The sequence below is a fragment of the Pongo abelii genome, chromosome 21 (genome assembly GCF_028885655.2).
Source record: "Pongo abelii isolate AG06213 chromosome 21, NHGRI_mPonAbe1-v2.0_pri, whole genome shotgun sequence".
NCBI classification, from domain to species: domain Eukaryota; kingdom Metazoa; phylum Chordata; class Mammalia; order Primates; family Hominidae; genus Pongo; species Pongo abelii.
The window spans coordinates 42,740,274-42,760,984 of NC_072006.2; the positions used below are offsets into that span (position 1 = coordinate 42,740,274).

The following is a 20,711-nucleotide window of genomic DNA, read 5'->3' on the forward strand; positions in this document are numbered from 1 at the left end:
CTTTTCAACCAAGCCCTCAAAGATCACAGAACATATTTTCTAAAAACTCTTTGCTTTAGATGAAATTAGCTAAAAAATGTCTTGAGAGATAATTTTTTAATTTGTAGAGAATAATTAAGATGATATTTCAGGACAGCACAGTCCATATATTTGCCACTCACTTATGTAAAGAGATTAGAAAATTAGATTTCTTATTATCTGTTTGGGAAAATGAGGGAGATATTAATTGTAATGCTATTATTTTCTTCCAGAAAACTTTCCCCTCTCAGAGCTGATGACAGAGATCAGTACTGGTGTGGAAACTACTGCAAATAGTAGCACTTCACTGAGGTACACTCTATTTGCTTGAAGTTCTTCGGCATGTCTTTTTTTAACATATTGATTGCAGCTTAATAAATAAGGAATTATGAAACGAAAGAGTTGTAGACAATTAGAAATAAAAACAGAGAAAAAAGATCAAAGAAAGAAGTTTGTATACAATGTACAAGGTTATCAGATTATTATAGCATGGATTTTTTTTAAAGCCACTTTATTGAGGTATAACTGATTAACTTGTTAAAAGCTATACATATTTAATGTATACAACTTGATGAGCTTGGAGATAAGTATATATCCATGAAACCATCACAGCAATCTATTCCTGAACACTTCTACCATCTCCAAAAGTTTTCTCCTGCCCACTTAATTCATTATTATTACTATTTTGTGATAAGAACCACTTAACATAAGATCTACCCTCTTAGCAAATTTTTAAGTATACAATACTGTATTATTAGCTGTAGCCACTGTACTATACTGTTGATCTTTAGGACTTATCCTGCATAACTGAAACTTTGTACCACCTTTTGGCTAATACCTCCCCATTTTTCCCTCCCTGCAGTTCCTGACAACTAGCATTCTACTCTCTGCTTCTCTGAGTTTATTTTAGATTTGTCATATAAGTAATATCATGTGGAATTTGTCTTTTTGTGCCTGCCTTATACTTAGCATAATGTACTCTAGATTCACCCATGTTGTCACAGATGGCAGGATTTCCATTTTAAGACTGAATAATATTTCATTGTATGTGTACACTACATTTTCCTTATCTATTCGTCCAGTGATGGATATTTAGGTTGCCTCCATGTCTTAGCTATTGTGAAGAAGGCTGCAGTGAAAATGGGAGTGCTGCTGTCTCTTTGAGATCCTGGTTTCAGTTCCTCTGGATATACACCCTGAAGTGGGATTGCTGGATCATATGAACATTCTATTTTTAATTTGTTGAGGAACCATACTGTTTTCCACAGTGGCTGCACCAGTTTACATTTCCACCAACAGCATACAAAGGGATTCCCTTTTCTCCACATTCTCGCCAGCACTTGTTTTCTTTTGGTTTTTTTGAAAATAACCATCCTACCTGGAATGAGGTGCTATCTCATTATGATTTTGATTTACATTTCCCTGATGATTAGTGATGTTGGGTGCTTTAAGCAAGAGAGAGTTTTAATAGTATAATTAATTGCTATTTTACATTTATCTAGAGCAAAAAGAAAAATGAAGAAGTAGAGGCAATTAAATATTAATAAAGACCGTAATAATAGGGTAGCAATATTAGATTGAAATAATGGAGTTAAATTGGCCAAAACAGTGTGGCCAAATAGCAGTTAAAATATCCTAAATCATATGAGCTAATTAACGGAAATATGTTTTTAAGCAAAATGTAATACTTTATAATTGGGTTAAAATTTCTGTTTTACCTGCCCATACACAAGAAGGATAAAAAGAGAGTAATCTGATTCTAAGAATGGTAACAATGTATTTGTATAGGCTTTGTAGTTTTCAAGGTTTGCTTGCTTGTTTTTGGTTTATAACTCTAAGAGTTCAACAGTTATTTTCCCCGTTTTACTAGTGGGATAAAATAGGCTCAAAGAGGTTATTCCTTAGTATCACACATGCAGTAAATGCAGGAGAAAGCTACCTGAATCCAGGCCTTTGACCCCAAATGCATTGACCCTGCATCTCTCTCATCACAGAGCTACCCTGAAACTTGATATTTTAAGTTCCTTTTAGTTATGTGAGCTGATTCAAATTGCATATAAGATGAATTTATTCTAATATTGTTAGATGATTGTTGTTGAAATGAAGTCAGTAAAGATGATTTATTTTAGCATTATCATTTTAAACTTCTAAAAGAGGGCAAGTCATTCTTAAAACTTCCATGTTTTATATGCTTTGGTGTTTTAAAACAAATTACAGATATCTTAACGTTCCAAATATATCAGTATGCATCTGAAAAGTAAGAAACTTTTCAGATAGCTAAACATAACATCGCAATAATAAAGTTAGTAATACTTTCTTAATATTTTCTAATAGCCAACATTCAAATTTCTTCATTTTTACTAAAATATTCTTCACAATTGGTAAAGAATTCACTCCAGGACTATATATCTGGTTTTAATTCCTTCAGTCTCTTTTAATCTGGAACAGTCCTTTTTTCTTTATGACAATAACTTGCTAAAGAAGAGACTATAGAATAGTCATGAGTAGACTTTTCTGGAACTAATTAGAAGAGACTTACTTGTCATATACTGTCTTTGTTGTTTTCATCTTTTTTTTTTTTTTAATTAAAAAAAAAAAAACAAAACTGGGCACAAGGTCTCACCATGTTACCCAGGCTGGTCTCGAACTCCTGGGCTCAAGTGATCCTCCTGCCTTGGCCTCTCAAGTTTTCATCTTTTTAGGTCAAAGGTTGTAATACAATTTGACAGTAAAATGTATATTTTATTGGTAGATTAGCAAAGTTTATAATTTGTCTTGGGAACATAATTACTCAAGGATTGATTTTTCTTTTTTTTTTTTAAATGTCTTGAAAGATTGATTCATTGTTGCTTTGGCCAAAATCACCTTACCTATATAGAAAGAAAACTCATTGGGTTGCAAAAAGACCCCAACATGTAGCATCACAAATAACGTATAATATTAGATGGGTTGGCCTATCCCTCGTGTGTAATGAGTAACTCACCCCTCCATAGGGGCAGTTGCCAACTTTAGCATCTCTGCCTGGCCAGAGGCTGTGAGGGCTTTGGCCTTGCCACAATGTGGCCATTTATCACCATAGCCAAGAAGGACATTTGCAGCTGGCTTAGATTAATGGCTCTCCCAACCTCCTTCCCCACCCTGAGAAAAAGTTATATCAGGGATTCCTGTCATGGGCTGAAGCTGTGTTCCTGCTTCTCCTCTGGGATTATCAGCCTTGACTATGCTGGAATTCCTTGTACTCTGGCCAGCCACACTTTTGTTCCCTACAAGAAGAAGAACTGAAGTGAAAGTCCCATAGCTGGTTGCTAAATTCTTAACTCCATGCAGTAGAGTTCTCTGGCCTCTCCTTCCACCCAATGTCCCTATTGGTTTTCCAAGCATATATATTTTTTCAGCCCCTTTCTGTTAGCTTAGAAAGCTTGACCCAGTAATGGACCTTTAGGACCAGATGTTATAGGGGGCAGCAGCATAGATTCCCAGAAAGATTCTGAGCACACTGACCCCTTGGCTTTTCTCAGACCACTGCCAAGCAACAGGTCCCTTTAGTAATCTTAGGCTGTATGTGGGGGACTTCAACTCTTGGGTGTCTGAGATAAAAATTTTCTTTTCTTAAGATCTACAACTCTTGAAAAAGAAGTTCCTGTCATCTTCATCCACCCTTTAAACACTGGATTATTCCGGATAAAAATTCAAGGAGCCACTGGAAAATTTAACATGGTCATCCCTCTTGTGGATGGGATGATTGTCAGCAGGCGAGCTCTTGGTAAGGTCTTCATATGTGGCCGAAGAGTTAAATTTTCTTTTTCTTTATCATTTTTATAAACCAAAAAGAAGTAAAAATGAGGAAATGGTGATAATTACTTAATAGCTTCCACATGTAGGAAATGGTATGGCTCTTGTTAAAAAGGGAGCGTGTTTTGTTCTTTTTTAATCTGTCCTTAATCTAGTAAGTATAAGTAAAACCTCACTAACTTCTAGTATTAAAATATTGAAGATAGTTGTTTGTAATCCAGGACAGAAAATAGGTTTTTAGACTAGATTTTGATTCTCCTTTTCCTTGTCATTGTGTGTGTCTTCTGACAGTTTTATCTTAGCACTATGTCTATCTCTCTGGGGATGGGAAGTTTGCAAATTGAATGAAATAGTTTGAGTATGCAGAGAATAGTTCACCTGAATACTTATAGTTCACCTACGTAAGTGACTAGTTTCTAATATTTATTTTAAAACTCTCTATTTTCAAGGCTTTCTGGTGAGGCAGACTGTAATTAACATCTGTAGAAGAAAGAGACTGGAAAGTGACTCCTACAGTCCCCCGCATGTCCGCCGGAAACAGAAAATCACCGACATTGTCAACAAGTACCGGAACAAGCAGTTGGAACCAGAGTTTTATACTTCACTTTTCCAGGAGGTTGGACTCAAGAACTGCGGTTCTTAGACCACTGAATTTCTAAGAATGTTGAACTCCAGTTTGGGAACTATAAAACAGCAGAACAGTTTGATAGGTGATCACTGTAAAAATAAAAACAAATCACTCCCAAGAGCTTACTGTTTAATCACCAGAATAGAAGAAACACATTATAACCCATTTGATAGAAGACTTTGGGCTATCTAGTGAAATGGGCTCCCAGACACAATCATACTCCTGCTGATAATGATGATATACATTTTAGCCATAAACTTTCTTTTAAAAGTGACAATTTTAGTTAAACATAAGCCTTTTGAGGAGAAAGGCTTTTATGCATCTCAGTTAAACACGTGCATTGGTAGTATCAACAAATTTGCAATATAGAAGTTGAAGATAGTTTTATACCTCACTTTTTAGGAGGTTGTATTCAAAATTAAAATCTTTCTCAGAATCTTACAGGACATTTAAAGACTCGTGTTGATAGCATGGAGGAGAAGGAAAGAAGTCACAGCCTTCTACTCACTTGTAGGTCCTCTTGTCATCCAGCTGTCACACTGACAAAAAGAAAAGATGATACATGTTTTTTGCTCAGATAAGAAGTCTGACATTAAAAGATGTCATATTTTTTTCTCCATATTTCAAAAAGTTGTCCTTCTCATCACTGCACAGATCTGTATGAAAGCCTCAGTTTCTGAGTGACCCAGGAACAGATCAGAAATGGAGCATGGCCTTGTCCTTTAATGGGGATGCAAATAAAGTTTGTGGGGTTAAAAGTTATAAGACAACAGTGATACCCCCACTCTCTCCATTATTGTCCAGCGGGGTGACATAATGACAGTTAACATTTGTGATTCATTGATTAAATGTTATTTAAAGAAATGTAAATTCACAATAAGGGTTGAAAATTATTTGGTTTCATCCATTGTCTCTTATTTCAGGACCAAGCAGCACACTGCAGTAGTTTATGAAGGATTCTAATATGGGGTTCAGGAATAGCCTCTCAACGCTACTAATTCAGATCTCTCCCAGAGAACTACTGGATTTCCTCATAATTGACAAACATGAGTGACCACCTCTTTGGGTGGCTACTGTTAGAAATGGTTGTTGTTGTCATGTTTTCTGGACTTTGCCAGCCAACAGATCCCTGCCAGGTTTTGGAAATACTTCTGTTACCTTGCTGCTACTTTTCTGCAGGGATAAAACTTTTGAGGTGGCCAGACCCAGAACATCCAAGGATTCCTGTTACAGTGCTACAGTATACACTGCTCATTTATCCTGTTCTCATGTGCTTTCTTCTTTAGTAAGATTATTTTATGTTAAGAAAATAAGTGATATTTAAAGTCCAAAGAGGAATGATCACAGTTGTATAAGGAGTGTTTTCCCACTTGAACTCTGATGTCAGTAGACTATGGGTCAGAGCTACAACGATCTGTTTGGTTTGATGTTTTGGTGGTTTACTTAGGGAGTGGGGATAGTGTGGGACCTAATTCCCTGTGCAAATGTCTCTTATTCCAGAAATGTGCATTTTGCCATCTATAAGCAAGAAATATGGGCATAGCAGCTCTTGGTTTAAAGTTTGCCATAACCTGTTCTTCATTTTTGTTTTAAGCTCAGGTGAAGATAACCTCCTCTTTCTATGACTCCAGTTTCCATTCAGGTTGTAGTATTATTCAATAGTTGATTTTCTTTTTTAAGCTGGGCAATAAATTGATGTTTCCAGATGGTAGCATGGGAGAGGGCATATGGGATAAAGATGAGCAAATTCTACCCTAAAAATGTTCTAATAGTTCACAGGAAGAAGATGAGGTTTAATAACTTCCAAGGTAATTCTAGATTGACATTTTGAGGGGAAAATGGGCTCTTGTTCTAGTTGAAGTGAGCAGAGAAGGCTATAAATTAATATGTAACTTACAGCATTCCAGAGGTTAAAAATAACTGATGTAGATGTACTTCTTCAGTGTGATTCTTCAGATCAAACTTTTACCTTTGGCATAGTTAATTTCAGAAAAATGTGCTGTGTGTGTGTGTATGAGGGTTGGGCTTGCTGATCCTTCAGTTAGCTCTAATTTTTGGCAACTCCTTGTAATTCCAATGTATTTGATACATGAACAATCATGTTGAATGCATTTGTGATCTGGGAGACTCCCTTGTCTTCCAGGGAAGGAAGGGTGTGCAGCCCCTGAAGGCATGAAACTCCCAGTGTGTACGGAGCCAGTGGAATATGGGATACCCATACCTTACCAGGCGCTGGTTCCTTCTGCTCAAAATAACATCTGCCCAAAGAGGGAGTGGGGAGAACCCTTCGCTCTTTCACTAGTATGGATTTGAGTTCGTGGTCACTATTTTTACCCACCTGCCTGTGTTAAAAATCACTTTGAGTAGAATAGCGCTGGAGGAACCTATTTAGCACCTAATATTAATATTTAGTAGTCCATTGATAAATTTGCCAGCAGATGTTCTAGCCCCTGGGGGGAAGCCAGGACCACTTTTGTCTGTGGCTTAAACTGTTCAGTTGCTATATCTGTTGGGTATGCCAGGGGGTGGATGAGTGTGGCATTCTGTGAAGAGGAAGGTGGTAAGTAAGGTTGCCCTTCTACTACTGCCTTCTTAAGTTGCAGGAGGGAGCTTTTCTCCCCCCCTCTGGTTGGGAGCACTGAGGACAGTGAGGAGGGCTTTTACCTTGTTAATCCTTTCCTTATTTAGCTAGCTTTCCTTTTTGTCTAGGGCTTCCTCCTGAGACCCTTTTCCATCCATTGGGCCTTTGAAAGGACTAATCAGACACACACACACACACACACACACACACACACATATGCATATTCATGCACATTTCCTTCATTTCCAGATCCTTTATTTCAGGGCAGCCCATTTTCCTCTGGATTCATTGATAAATACAAGTACCCACACCTTTGGCCAGTAAGGTCAGTTACCTGCTGCAGGTTCTGTGAGGCCTTCATGAACGTACCTTCTCCATACACTAGGGAAGCATTTGTCAGACTCTGCAGACTGGGTTCTAGAGAGGCAGAGTCTTTAAGAGTATTCATTTCTTCTGGAAGGTGGAGCTTTACCCAAAGTGGAAGTTAGCCTTGCTCAAAGACGTGTTTTGTGGTAGGCGGTAAAAATAAATAAATAAAAAATAAAAAAAGAAACACGTATTGGAGGTAATTTGACACTGCTGCTGGCAGTAGTTCTCTATTCACCATTTTAAAGCCCATTCAGGTTCTCTCTTCCTGAAAAGAACTGATTGCTGTGTTTACATGAAATGACATTGGAGTCAGATGGTCTGTTTTAAAGATTTCCGTGACAGCCTCTTTTCCTGAGTTGGAGAGATTGGAGGTGGTCCATCCGTACGATGTGGAATCAAACGGTGGGTTTCTTAGTAGCTAAAGAAGCCGTGTACTTATAGTGTTTTTCTCAGAATATCAACTCATGTTCTTCAGATGCTTTTCTTTTTCTAATGGTGAGGGAAAAGGTATAATTTGGGATTCCACAGTGCCTTGCATATAGTAGGCGCCCAATAAATACTTGTTGAAGCAAACCAAGTTTCCCAAGTCCTCATCTCTTACAGTGGCCAAGACATCTTTCTCCTCTGAAGGGCTTGGCAGTTGTGGCTAAAAAATAAGCAGTATCATTATTTGCTTGAAATCATATATACAGTTTGTATGAATTTCAGTATGTTGCCAAGACATGATCTTTTTCTTATTGTATTTTCTGTAAATATTTCTGGCACTGAACTGTAAAGTAAAGGCAAAGTGTAAATATGAAGGCGTGCCCGTGCCCCTTGCCTCCTGTGTTTCATCTTCGTCGGTTAGGGAAGAAGGTCCAGAGGTTTGTTTGTATTTATGCCGATCCTTTGTCCAGAAGAAGCCCATGGAATATTGAATGTAATACATTTAGTCAATTAAATTTTAAGGAGATTCTTATCTAATAACTTTGTGTGTGCTTTTGGATACAGGCTGGGGCTTTACTCCTACACTGGTGCTGTTAATTTTACCCTTTCAGGGGATGTCTGCTCGGCTTTGGCTGCCCTTTATAATTTAGATCTGTAGTTTAAATGAACATTAAATGAGTATTTCATGAAATACTCAAAGTTTGATTAATTTTAAGAAAAGTATTTGGCCTTCTCTGCAGGAAGGAGCTTGTATAATTAAAACACTGCCAATAGAGGCTCACCTTTCAGGGGCTGGGAATTGCTGAGGAGATAGATGCTTATGTTATGGGAGCAAGAAAGTGCCAGCTGTGCCCTCTGCTTGTAGAAAATTTGAGCCCTAGCAGGACTAGACAGGAAAGGGGGGAGGTGCAGAGATTATCCCCTGCCGCCCACTGCCCTCTTTGTGTAGGGCATCTTGGAGGCAGATGAGTGCCTTCAGGCCTAGATCACACATAGTGGAGTGAATGGACCACTTGAAACAACCATGAGAACCATTGTGGTCATGCCTCTGCCAAGAGCTGCTGACGTGTGCCCTCTGAACTGTGCCTGGGAGCTGCCTACCTTGCAGTATGTGTTCTGCCTGCTCTGCCCACGCACAACAGGACCTTCAGCTGGGCCTAGTGGCCAGGGATGCTGACCGCACAGTAGCCTTGTTTTGGTGTCTAGAAAGGTTTTGTAGCCAGAAAAAAATGTGTGCTCAAGCCTTTCCCAGCTATGCTGCTCAGCTCTCTCTGACCCCAGCCCCTTCAGGACCCAGTGCCAGGGAATCACTCCCAACCCAGACCACCTGCTCCTCCTCCTCTTGGCCTCTGGGCCCTGCATCAGGAGCACCCTGCCAGGGCACTGCTCCTCTTGGACACACATTCTAGTCCATTTTCCCAGACTTCCTCTTGTAGGAATTCTGGCCATCCCACAGCTGGGCTAGGACTCTTGAAACCATGCCCCAGCTCTCCCAGCCCCTCCCATGCTCTTATTTTTTCCTGTTGCTGGCCCCATGCGCCCTTCTTGAATTGGTGTCTTTTCCTTTAAGGGGTTTTTCTACTCCATGTTTCTCCCTAGGTTTACCACCCACTTCCTGCAGCTGCTCCCCTGCCTGGACCTGGGTTTGCCTTTTCAACAGGTGCTTTTAAGTCATGAGATGCTGTGGTCTCAAAATCAAGCCTGCATCAGAATCATTCTGGTTGCTTATCAGTGTGTTGAATCCCAAGCCACACCCCCACCCCCAAGAGGTCTGAGGAGATGAAGGTGAGCCTGGGAATTGGCATGTTTAATAAATACACTCCAGCACCCACCCACCTGCTGGCAGTCACAGGCAGGTGGTCCAAGGGTCCTCCTGGAGAATACCGTGCAGCAGCCACTCCAGTGGGAAGCCCGAAGCCTCCTTTCTGCCATGGTCTGGCACATGGAGGTTTACTGAATACTTGATGAGTGAACGGATGACAGATAGGAGAAGATGAGGATGACATGTGGAAGTGTTCTGGCCACTCAGGAGATAAAGGAACAAGATTCAAGTCGTTAGAAGCCCCTCACTGAAAACCCTAATAAGGAGAGGCACAGAAGCTTTCAGATTAAGTAATAATCATTTATAGTCATTTAATCTAGTAATCGTTAGAATAACTTACTGTGTGTTAGATTTTAAAAGTTTTAAGTGGCAGCCCATTGACCAATCCAGCCTGGCAGACGGTTTAGCCAACAGTGCTTTAACAAGGTCTGATCCGACATTTTAAACTTGGGAGATTTCACATAGAAATCCAGACTTTTGCCTGTCTTGGGAAAGTTAGGAGTCCTGCAATAATGGACCTGCATTTCACTCATAGCAGTTATTGGTTGGAGCTGCCATCACTGCATGCTTAGGATGCAGTAAGCTCCATCCAGTTTGCCACAGTCCCCAGCAACCCCACCAAGTGTGGACGTGGGCACACACAGCTGGTATTACAGGACCTGGGGACCCAGCTGGCTCCTGGAGGGGGTCTGTGACTTCACATATATGAACACCGATCCCGGGGGTAATTTTTGTCCCATCTATTTTTCTAACTTAACAGAATTATCTCCATCTTACAAGAAAGAGGGTCAGAGGGGTGTCATGAACCCAATAGCTACTGGGCTGAGATTCAAACCCAGGCCTGCCTGGAAACCTGGGCTTTCTAATTCTCAGCCAGACTGTCTGTCTCACTGCCTCACTTCCCACCCTTTCATCCAGAACAACTCTCCCTCAAAGTGTCCCCTGCATGCTTTGCCTGAAGTACACTGTGACTTCCTTGTTATGTCACAGCTCAGTCACAGTTGGGCTGAGAGCAGAGCATGGCCCAGCCTGCCAGTTGCCCTGGGGCAGCCCTGCCAGCTCAGCCCAGGCTGGCCCAGCTTAGCCACACATGCACCATGAAGTACCCTTTGATGCCGCTGGTGAATGACCTCACATTTTCTTTCCTGGTTTTCTGGTTCTGCCTCCCTGTGGGTTTGCTGTTGTTCTTATTGATCGTCTGGCTACGCTTCTTACTTAGCCAAGGTGAGCTTCTTACCCCGTCCAGGCAGGACCTTAATCCTGGAGCTAGGCAGGGGGCCAAATAGGCCAGTGTGTCCTGAAACAACTGCAGAAGGGGCTTCCCTCAGTCATTTAAGTGCTGGCTTAGATACAAGCAGTCAACTCTTAAGTGGAAAGGATTGGTTTGGTTGTTTAGGGTTTCTTAACCTAGAGTTCAAGAGTGAGTCCTAGAGTTTGAACCTAGAGTTCGAGAGTGATCTTCTGAACAAATTAGAAAGAGGTTATCCCTCCAGGCAGATGAACTTCTAGGTGCCCCTTTCAGCTGGGGTACAAGGCTCTGTGAGCAGAGCGTGGGCTGGATTTCAGCCCCGCTCACCCTCTCAATTGGGTGCTTTTGTGCAGTAAACAGCTTGCACGATGGGATACAGCAGCCTTAAGCATGTTTCAGGTACCTGCAGACCACTCACTGTTTTCTGCCTGGGCCGTGTATCAGAAAGGATCTGGCTTCTTCGAGAGACAGGCTGATGGAAGCCAGCTGACATTCACCCTGACCTCAGCATGCCACCAAGAGGAGCAAGGGGTGGGACGAAGCTGGCTCTGGAGGAAGCTGGGGGTGGCTGGGCCAGGACATGGCCTGGCTGTGTGGCAGGAGTGGGACTTCTGCTCCTCTGGCATGTGTCTCCCTGAGCATCCCCTTCAGCAAGAGGTCTCTTCCTGCTGGGCACTGTGGCTCACACCTGTAATCCCAGCACTTTGGAAAGCCAAGGTGGACAGGTTGCTTGAGCCCAGGAGTTTGAGACCAGGCTGGGCAACGTCTCTACAAGGAATACAAAAATTAGCCAGGTGTGGTGGCATGCATCTGTGGTCCCAGCTACTCAGGAGGCTTAGGTGAGAGAATTGCTTGAGCCTGGGAGGTCGAGGCTGCAGTGAGCCGAGATCACACCACTGTATTCCAGCAGACAGAGTGAGACCCTGTGTCAAAAAAAGGCCTCTTCGTGGGGACCACTTGACCTCCTACCTCCTGCTGCTGAGTGCCATGACCTTTGGCCAGCTAGGCAGGGAGGGCGCAGCACATGCCGCCAGCAATGGTCAGATGTCGTTGAGGCAGGGTGAGAAGTCCCTCCCCACACCCCCACTAGCCCCATGATCTCAATTGTAGGGGCTTATAATTATGTAATTATTGGGAGCTCCTGGCAAGAACTTAGGATGTCCTTTTGTTTCTAGAAAGTGTTTATTTAAAGTATATTCTCCTCATAGTCCCAGGGTAGACCACAGCCCTCCCTGAGGGGCACAGTTCAGGCATTGGGCCCCACAGCTGGTGGGGAGTCAGCCTTATTTGCATACTGGCGATAAAAGTTGTCTCTGGAGTCTGGAAGATATGAGTTCAGATTTCATCCTTTTTTTTTTTTTGAAACAGAGTCTTACTCTTGTCAGCCAGGCTGGAATGCAGTGGCACAATCTCAGCTCACTGCAACCTCTGCCTCCTGGCTTCAAGCGATTCTCCTGCCTCAGCCTCCCGAGTAGCGGGGATTACAGGTGCCCGCCATCACACCTGTCTAATTTTTGTATTTTTAGTAGAGATGGGGTTTCACCATGTTAGCCAGGCTGGTCTCGAACTCCTGAGCTCAGGTGATCCACCCGCCTCAGCCTCCCAAAGTGCTGGGATTACAGGTGTGAGTCACCGCACCCAGCTTCATCCTTGCTTCTTAATAGTTCCTAATAATAGTGAACCTATTTGGAACACTGACTATATACCAGGCCTTGTGCTAAACACTGGACGTGCATAATCTTATTTAATCCTCAGAATAACCCTGCTTAATAATACTTATATCACAATTGGGGAAACTGAGGCTTGGAGAGGAGAAGCAACCTGTCCAAGATTGCTCTGTGAACTACTTAAGAGAGCCAATTGTCTGCCTTCAAATCCTGACTCTGCCACCTACCGGCTGCGTGACTGTGGGCACCTCTCTGGGCCTTGCTTTTCTCATCTACAAAATGGAGACAACACTAGTGCCTGCCCATTGGGGTTGTGACAGGCTCCAGTGGTTGACGCATATCGGGTACTTACAGGGCAGGACACACAGTACACATACACACCTGGCACATCGTAGGTTCCTGTAGGCTGAGAAAATAGTCCAGCCAATGTTGGTTTTGTCAATGTGGGAGGAAATGCAGGTGGCGTGGCTTTGGATGCCTTCTCCAGAGCGGAGACATTTCTCCTACCACCCAGGCCAAGGCCTGTGGCGTGAATCTCCTCCAGCATTCACTCTGCGTGGAGGCCCGACTCCAAAACCATCCTCCAGCATTCACTCTGCGTGGAGGCCCGACTCCAAAACCATCCTCCAGCATTCACTCTGCGTGGAGGCCCGACTCCAAAACCATCCTCCAGCATTCACTCTGCGTGGAGGCCCGACTCCAAAACCATCCTCCAGCATTCACTCTGCCTGGAGGCCCGACTCCAAAACCATCCTCCAGCATTCACTCTGCCTGGAGGCCCGACTCCAAAACCATCCTCCAGCATTCACTCTGCCTGGAGGCCCGACTCCAAAACCATCCTCCAGCATTCACTCTGCGTGGAGGCCCGACTCCAAAACCATCCTCCAGCATTCACTCTGCCTGGAGGCCCGACTCCAAAACCATCCTCCAGCATTCACTCTGCGTGGAGGCCCGACTCCAAAACCATCCTCCAGCATTCACTCTGCGTGGAGGCCCGACTCCAAAACCATCCTCCAGCATTCACTCTGCCTGGAGGCCCGACTCCAAAACCATCCTCCAGCATTCACTCTGCCTGGAGGCCCGACTCCAAAACCATCCTCCAGCATTCACTCTGCCTGGAGGCCCGACTCCAAAACCATCCTCCAGCATTCACTCTGCGTGGAGGCCCGACTCCAAAACCATCCTCCAGCATTCACTCTGCGTGGAGGCCCGACTCCAAAACCATCCTCCAGCATTCACTCTGCGTGGAGGCCCGACTCCAAAACCATCCTCCAGCATTCACTCTGCCTGGAGGCCCGACTCCAAAACCATCCTCCAGCATTCACTCTGCCTGGAGGCCCGACTCCAAAACCATCCTCCAGCATTCACTCTGCATGGAGGCCCGACTCCAAAACCATCCACAACCTACCCCACTCCAGCCCCTCCGCAGACTTTCTCCTGAGAGGCTGTTTACTGGTGTCATGTAGCATTTTGAAATAAGTCCTTTGTTAATTTTGCAATGAAGAGAAACTGTCCTTAAAGTGAGGTGGGCATTCCTCCCTCAGATTCCCCGTCTTCTAAAACTCCCGGTATTATTGTGTGTGTTTTGCCCTTGTGCTGGGAACTGACCCAATGTCAGGGTTTGGGGGTGTTAAGAGGGGTCAGGACACCCAGACCTGCAGTTTTCTATTCTGCTGCAGATCCCTTTATTGGAATCAATTTGCCTGAAATCCAGTTTGAAAAGCAGACAGGAGTAGCTCTGCTGCCTCCTTCCCACCGCCCCTGCAACACTCCTGCTGGCTCCTCAGGGCAGTTTCAGGCCTCAGAATACAGAGGGTTAAGCGTGGAATACCCGACAGGATGCGCTTTCCCAAGTCGAAGGAGGAGCAAATGGGGAGGAAAGGAGAGCTGCCTGATGAAACTGGCACTGAGGCAAAAATGATAATGGGCAGCTCAACTCCTGCAGAAGCTGGTCAGTGGGGACAGTGCTACTGTCTGGCCATGACATGGCCATAAGGTAGAGGAAGCCACACACACCCTTCAAGGGGAAGATGCCCTGCTGCTGGCATTTTCCTTTTGCAATTTGAAAGGAGTTTGCAGAAGGATGAAGGGAAAACCTCCAAAGAGATGGGTTTGGGGCTGAAACAGAAGAGTGGAGAAACAGGCCCTCATGGTGGGCCTTGGAGCAAGATGTTCAATTCAAAGCTGCCTTTAAATCCCCTGAGTCCAAACACACCCAATGGAACTGTGGAGTGGGGAGGCTGAATTTGCATCCAGTAGCACCACTCCCTGGCTGTGAGCCTGGACAAGTGATTTCACTATCCTCATCTGTAAAGTGCAAAAAATACTAGTAATTGACTTCAGGAAGTTGTTAAGAGGATCAGATGAGAAAATGAATGTAACAACACTTTGCACATACTCTATGTTCAAAAAATACTCTCTAGTGAAGAACAGTCACTTCACGCCATCCTACTGACTTTTTTTTCTTTTTTCTTTTTCTTTTTTTTTTGAGATGGAGTCTTGCTCTGTCACCAGGCTGGAGTGCAGTGGCACGATCTCGGCTCACTGCAACCTCTGACTCCCTGGTTCAAACGATTCTCCTGCCTCAACCTCCTGAGTAGCTGGGACTACAGGTGCACACCACCACGCCCAGCTAATTTTTGTACTTTTAGTAGAGACGGGGTTTCGCCATGTTGGCTAGGATGGTCTCGATCTCTTGACCTCGTGGTCCACCCACCTCGGCCTCCCAAAGTGCTGGGATCAAAGGCGTGAGCCACTGTGCCCGGTCCCTACTGACTTTTAAGACATACTAACTGCCAACACTGTTGAAGGCCTGTGCCAAGTCCTGTGCTGAGTTTTACATGTCTTCCTTCAGTTAACCCTCATCCTAGAAGATGCTGATATTATGCCATTGTACAAACAACCTTTGTTACTTCTCTGCAACTAGTGAAACAATGCAAGAGTTTAGTAAGAAAAATAATCTTCCCCATCCCTCTTTTTTCTCACCTTACCTCCCCAAGATTAGTCTGTTAGCAAACTCATTAAAGTGTGCAGGTTTTCAAAAAAAAATTGGGGAATGGTGCAGCATTTGCTTTTCAAAACAAAAAGATCCTACATTTCTCTTTAATTTGCTTATAGTATACCATAGATATCCTGCAAGTCAGAAGATACAGATATGATGCAAACATTTTAACAGCTTCATGACAAGCCATCAGACGGAGGGTCCAGGTCTTCATGTGGTGTGACTGTGCCACAGCTTAGTCACCCAGACCTCTCGTGATCTGTGGACGTGGACACAGTTTCCAGGTGTTTTATTGTTCGCGTGTGTGTGTTTCACCACAAAACAGTGCTACAGTGGAGATCATTGTGCCTTTGTACTCAGATATTTGTTAATGAATGAACTAGTGGACAAATGCCTGGATGGGTCAATAACTGTGTCTCTTCACTGCCTCTTCCTGGACCGTGTCCAGTACAGTATGTCATTTGCTAACCTCTGTGTCCTCCCCTCTAGTAGATGGATATGGCCATTTTCTGAGTCACAGGAGCAGCCTTCTTTCTTGGTCCCTGGTCACCCTTTAAGGCCCTGAAGTCTTCCTGAGGCCTCAAGGCTGGCTCATAGGATTCTGCCTTGGCCATAGCCTCAGGCAAGTCTGCAGGGATACCCAGGCCTGGCAGGGGACTCCTTCCTGGGTCAGGGGTAGGAGACAGGATGTGACCATCCAAGAGGCCTTGCCTCATATCTCCACAGATTCAGAGGAAAATGACTCCAGTGTATGCTTGGATTGGGAGCCCTGGAGCAAAGGCCCAGCCGAGTTTTGCTGGAAGGGGACACTCCACGGCCAAGAGAAGGAGAGGCCCTGCTGGTGAGCCTGCTGTGCCAGGTGAGGCCCTTCCAGGGGCCAGGGGGAGCCTCAAGGCCCACCCAAAGCCTTGGGCAGCTGCTACGTGGGCAAGAGGCTGCCTCCACCATATTAGAGGTATGCTCCCTGGCCATGCTGGATGATGGGTTCTCTCCAGCGTGTGAGGGCCTTCTGCTTCATTGTGGGGGAGACCTGGTGTTGCCCTGTTAAAGGACCAGCCCCCTGTGCCACAAGGAGCCTTTACAAAGGTCCCCTACCCTTTACCCTAGGGCCTCACCCGAACCACTCTCCTGACGGTCTTTGGCCAGCTTTTCCCTCAGACATCTGCGTGGGGCACTCCCTCACCTCTGAGGGCTTGCTCTAATGTCACTCTTTCAGCAGGGCTCCCCTGGCCACCCTGTTCGATATGAAGCCCCCACCCCATCTTCCGCATTGTGCTGTTTACCCTGCTCTGCTTTCCTTTCACTGTAGTACTTACCGCCTTCTAACACGTTTGATCGTGGCTGCATCCAAGGCCCCAAAACACTGCCAGACACACGCTGGAGGCTCAGTACATATTTGTGGAAGGTTGACATGATATTATTATTATTATTATTGTTACAATGGCTGGTATCCTTGGGGGCTCAATAGGTACCAAGGCCTGTTTGAACTGTTCCCCTTCCACAACCTTACTTATGAAATCCTATGATGAGGAAATGATTCTCACCGCCATTTACAAATGAGAACATTTACAAATGAGAACATTTATGAATGAGGCACACACACATACTCTCATGTGAGGTGTCAGGGCAATCAGATGCTGTACCCAAGAGCCCTTGCACCCATTGAATTCCTAGGAGACCTCAGCCATTCCAGTGGGGTTAGATGCCATCTCTATACCAATGGCCCCAAAATGTGGGTGTCTCATCTAATCTCCTCCCAAGCTTTATTATCTGTCTGCTTGACACCTTCTCATGCCTAGAAGAGGAATCTTGATTTCCATTGTCACCCAGCCAAGCAAAACAGCACCCTGATTTTCTGCTAGCTTTTCTTCATCTCCATGAATAGCACCACTGTGGATTGATTCTGTTGCCCGAGTCACGAACCCGGGAGCCAGCCTTCTTGCCTCTGTCTCCCAACTCTAATCTCCATCTCTCATGTGTCCGCCTTTTTCTATCTCCTTGGCCACCATAGCCTGCCCTACTCTGAAGTTGGTTCATGCAGCATGTTCACTAGCTCCCGACCCTGACTGAGTGGAGGGAGGAGGTGGTGAAAAGGAGGGCCCCTCACTTAACCTCAGTTGTAATGATTTTTAGCCTTTTGGGTCCTACCTTGACAACTGAGGGCCCTTTTCCCAGGAAAACTCACTCCTCCTATGCGTGCCCTCAGGGATTTGTGTATGGGGCCAGCTCCACAGATGTGTAACCTGCAGTCCCACAAGGTCCCAGGCTTGGTTTCATGCTTGGCTATTGCTGTCTTGAAATTCTTAATTTTTGAACAAGGGGCCCCACGTGTTAATTTGCTATTGGGCCCTGCGAATTATGTAGCTTGATCTGTTTTTATATCATTTGTGGCATGAGAAAAGATTTTCAGACCCTGCACAAGAACCCTATCCCATTTATGCATAGCCCTTCCCACCCCTATCACTTACCCACCTCTTTCTTTCTTTTTTCCCTTTTTTTTTTGAGACGGAGTCTTTCTCTGTTGCCCAGGCTGGAGTGCAGTAGCACAATCTCAGTTTACTGCAACTTCTTCCTCCCCAGTTCAAGCAATTCTCCTGTCTTATCCTCCCGAGTAACTGGGATTACAGGCACATGCCATCACGCCCAGCTAATTTTTCTATTTTTAGTAGAGACAAGGTTTCACCATATTGGTCAGGCTGGTCTCGAACTCCTGACCTTAGATGATCTACCCGCCTCAGCTTCCCAAAGTGCTGGGATTACAGGTGTGAGCCACCACGTCTGGCCTTACCTGCCTCTTTCTTACTTTTTCATCCCAATGGCATCCCTAGTCCCAACCTTCCTTTTGTTTCTAGTTTGGTTTTCCTGGAGTCATTGCAGGGCACTGGCAATGGCAGAAGTGGATGGGAGAGACTTGCCAGGGAGGCAAGAGGACTTTGGCAACTATGGTGCCTCCCTAGAACCCCCAACTCATGTCCTCTTCAGACCGACATGTGAAAGCCTCCAGAGGACCCAGCCCTTCTCCAGCATCGCAGATGACCTCCAGCCCTGCAGGGAGCCGCTCAAGTCTAGGAGGGCATGGGAGCAGTGAGCAGGCCCATGGGGAGAAATTGGCCAATTTAATTCAGAGGGGTCTTAAAGCAGGGCTGGGCCGGAGGGTGTGGGTCCATATTAAAGAAGCGAGGGTCTTCCCATGCCCGGGGGACCCCTGACAAACCTACCAGGCCTGACCAAGTCATTCATTCAACCAGCGTAGGTCCGAGACTCAGCCCTGGCCCTGATTCAAGCCCTCTAGGACCTTCTTGGGAATGCCCAACCCTCTTCCATCTGTTCAACGGGGATAGGGGGCTTGCTCTGAGCTTCCATTCTCTGATTTCAAATTCACTCCTTGATTGGACTTCAGGCTGATCTTAATAACAAATATTTGATAAATAGCTGCAGAGTGTCTACCAAGTGCCTAGTTTGGTAGGAGTAGGAATACCTATAGGAGTAGCTCAACATTTAGTGAGTGCTTACTACACATGTCAGGCACTTTTCTATGTGCTTTATACATACGATTGCTGGCCGGGCACGGTGGCTCATACCTGTAATCCCAGCACTTTGGGAGGCCAAAGCGGGTGGATCACTTGAGGTCAGGAATTCGAGACCAGCCTGGCCAACATGACAAAAACCCCATCTCTACTAAAAACACAAAAATTAGCCAGGTGTGATGGCTCACGTAGTCGCAGCTACTCGGGAGACTGAGGCACAAGAATCGCTTGAACCAGGGAGGTGAAGGTTGCAGTGAGCTGAGATCACGCCACTGCATTCCAGCTTGGGCAACAGAGTGAGACTCGGTCTCAAAGGAACAAAAACAAAAACAAATACATACGATTGCTTTTAGCCTTTGTAAAAATTCTGCAAGGTAGGTTGGTTACCTCTGTTTTACACATGGGGAAACAGGCACAGAACAGCTAGTAAGTTGCTCAGAGTCACACTGGGAAAGTTAGCATTTGAACCCAGGTTTCATGACTCCAGAACCAGGTCCCACTCCACCGTGCCAGTTCTTCCCCAGGTGGGGTGCTGGGGGAGGTATGGTGGGAGGTGTAAGGTTCCAGAGGCTGCAGGATGATGGGGGTGGGGGGATAAAGGGACAGGCCCTCCAAGGTACCAACTGGGCATCATCTTTATCCCTTCTTTCTCCTTCACTCCACACCCCACCAGCCACCACGACTCCTAAATGTCCAAAAGAGAGAGAATTGAGCCTGAAATCTTAGCTTGTCTCCCGGCCTGTGGTCTTCTGGCCTTGGTCTCTGCTCTTTCTGCCCTGTTGGAGTGATCCACCCAAAGCACAAATTGGGACATGTCCCTTCCCGGCTTCATGTCTTCCATGCTTTCCGTTGTCCATGGGCTAAAGTCTGAGCTCCTCATCAGTTGCAGAAAGCCACCTTTTGGGATTTGAGCCCCACTGAATTTGCTGGATGAGGTTTCTATTCTTACCCACAGGCTACAATGAACACTTTTGAACCTAAATCCTTGCCCACAATTGTGCTTCTATCCAGAGAACACATTCTGAAAGGAGAAACTGTTGAATATAAGACACGCATTTACCTTTTGCAGACACTGCTAAGTTGCCCGACCAAAAAGTGGCCCCAAGGTTATATTAGAAGTACCTGTTTCCCCAGTCCTTTGCCCCGCTGTGCAATCCCAACATGCTCTCTTACATATGCACACACGCACTATCACACACTTACACACACCCTCATACACACACACTCTCATAGACACACAGACACACATCCTCATACAGACACACACATACACACATTGTCACACAGACACACCCTCATAGACACACACAGACACACACTCTCAGACACACCCTCATACAGACACACATACACACACACCCTCATACAGACACACACATACACACTCATAGACACAAACCCTCACACACACACACACACTCATATACATATACACTCACACCCTCATACAGACACACTCATACACTCACACATACATATATACTCACACACATACATATACACTCACACACATATACACTCACACCCTCACACATACACTCACTACACTCACATCCACATGCATACACACACATATGCTCTCAGACACCCTCACACATACACGCTATCACACATAGACACACTCTCATACA

General features: G+C 45.0%; 2 protein-coding genes across 7 annotated transcripts in view; both read left to right on the plus strand.

Annotated features, from left to right (window-relative positions):
- RALGAPB (Ral GTPase activating protein non-catalytic subunit beta) overlaps positions 1–5,308 on the plus strand; it is a 103,108-nt gene extending 97,800 nt beyond the window's left edge. For all 6 annotated transcript variants that reach the window (XM_024238832.3, XM_024238831.3, XM_054541784.2 and 3 more), the window contains 3 exons: positions 252–330; positions 3,633–3,781; positions 4,260–5,308. In XM_024238832.3, coding sequence (XP_024094600.1) covers positions 252–330; positions 3,633–3,781; positions 4,260–4,453 — 422 coding nt within the window. In that variant the 3' untranslated portion in view covers positions 4,454–5,308. The remainder of the gene's footprint in view (positions 1–251; positions 331–3,632; positions 3,782–4,259) is intronic.
- A 5,045-nt stretch (positions 5,309–10,353) lies between these two features.
- Positions 10,354–18,984, plus strand: ADIG (adipogenin). The gene is given in 4 exon segments (XM_024238962.2): positions 10,354–10,860; positions 16,280–16,394; positions 18,406–18,424; positions 18,427–18,984. Coding segments are annotated over 4 exon segments (675 nt in total). The 5' UTR covers positions 10,354–10,655; the 3' UTR covers positions 18,763–18,984.
- Positions 18,985–20,711: the final 1,727 nt, after the last annotated feature.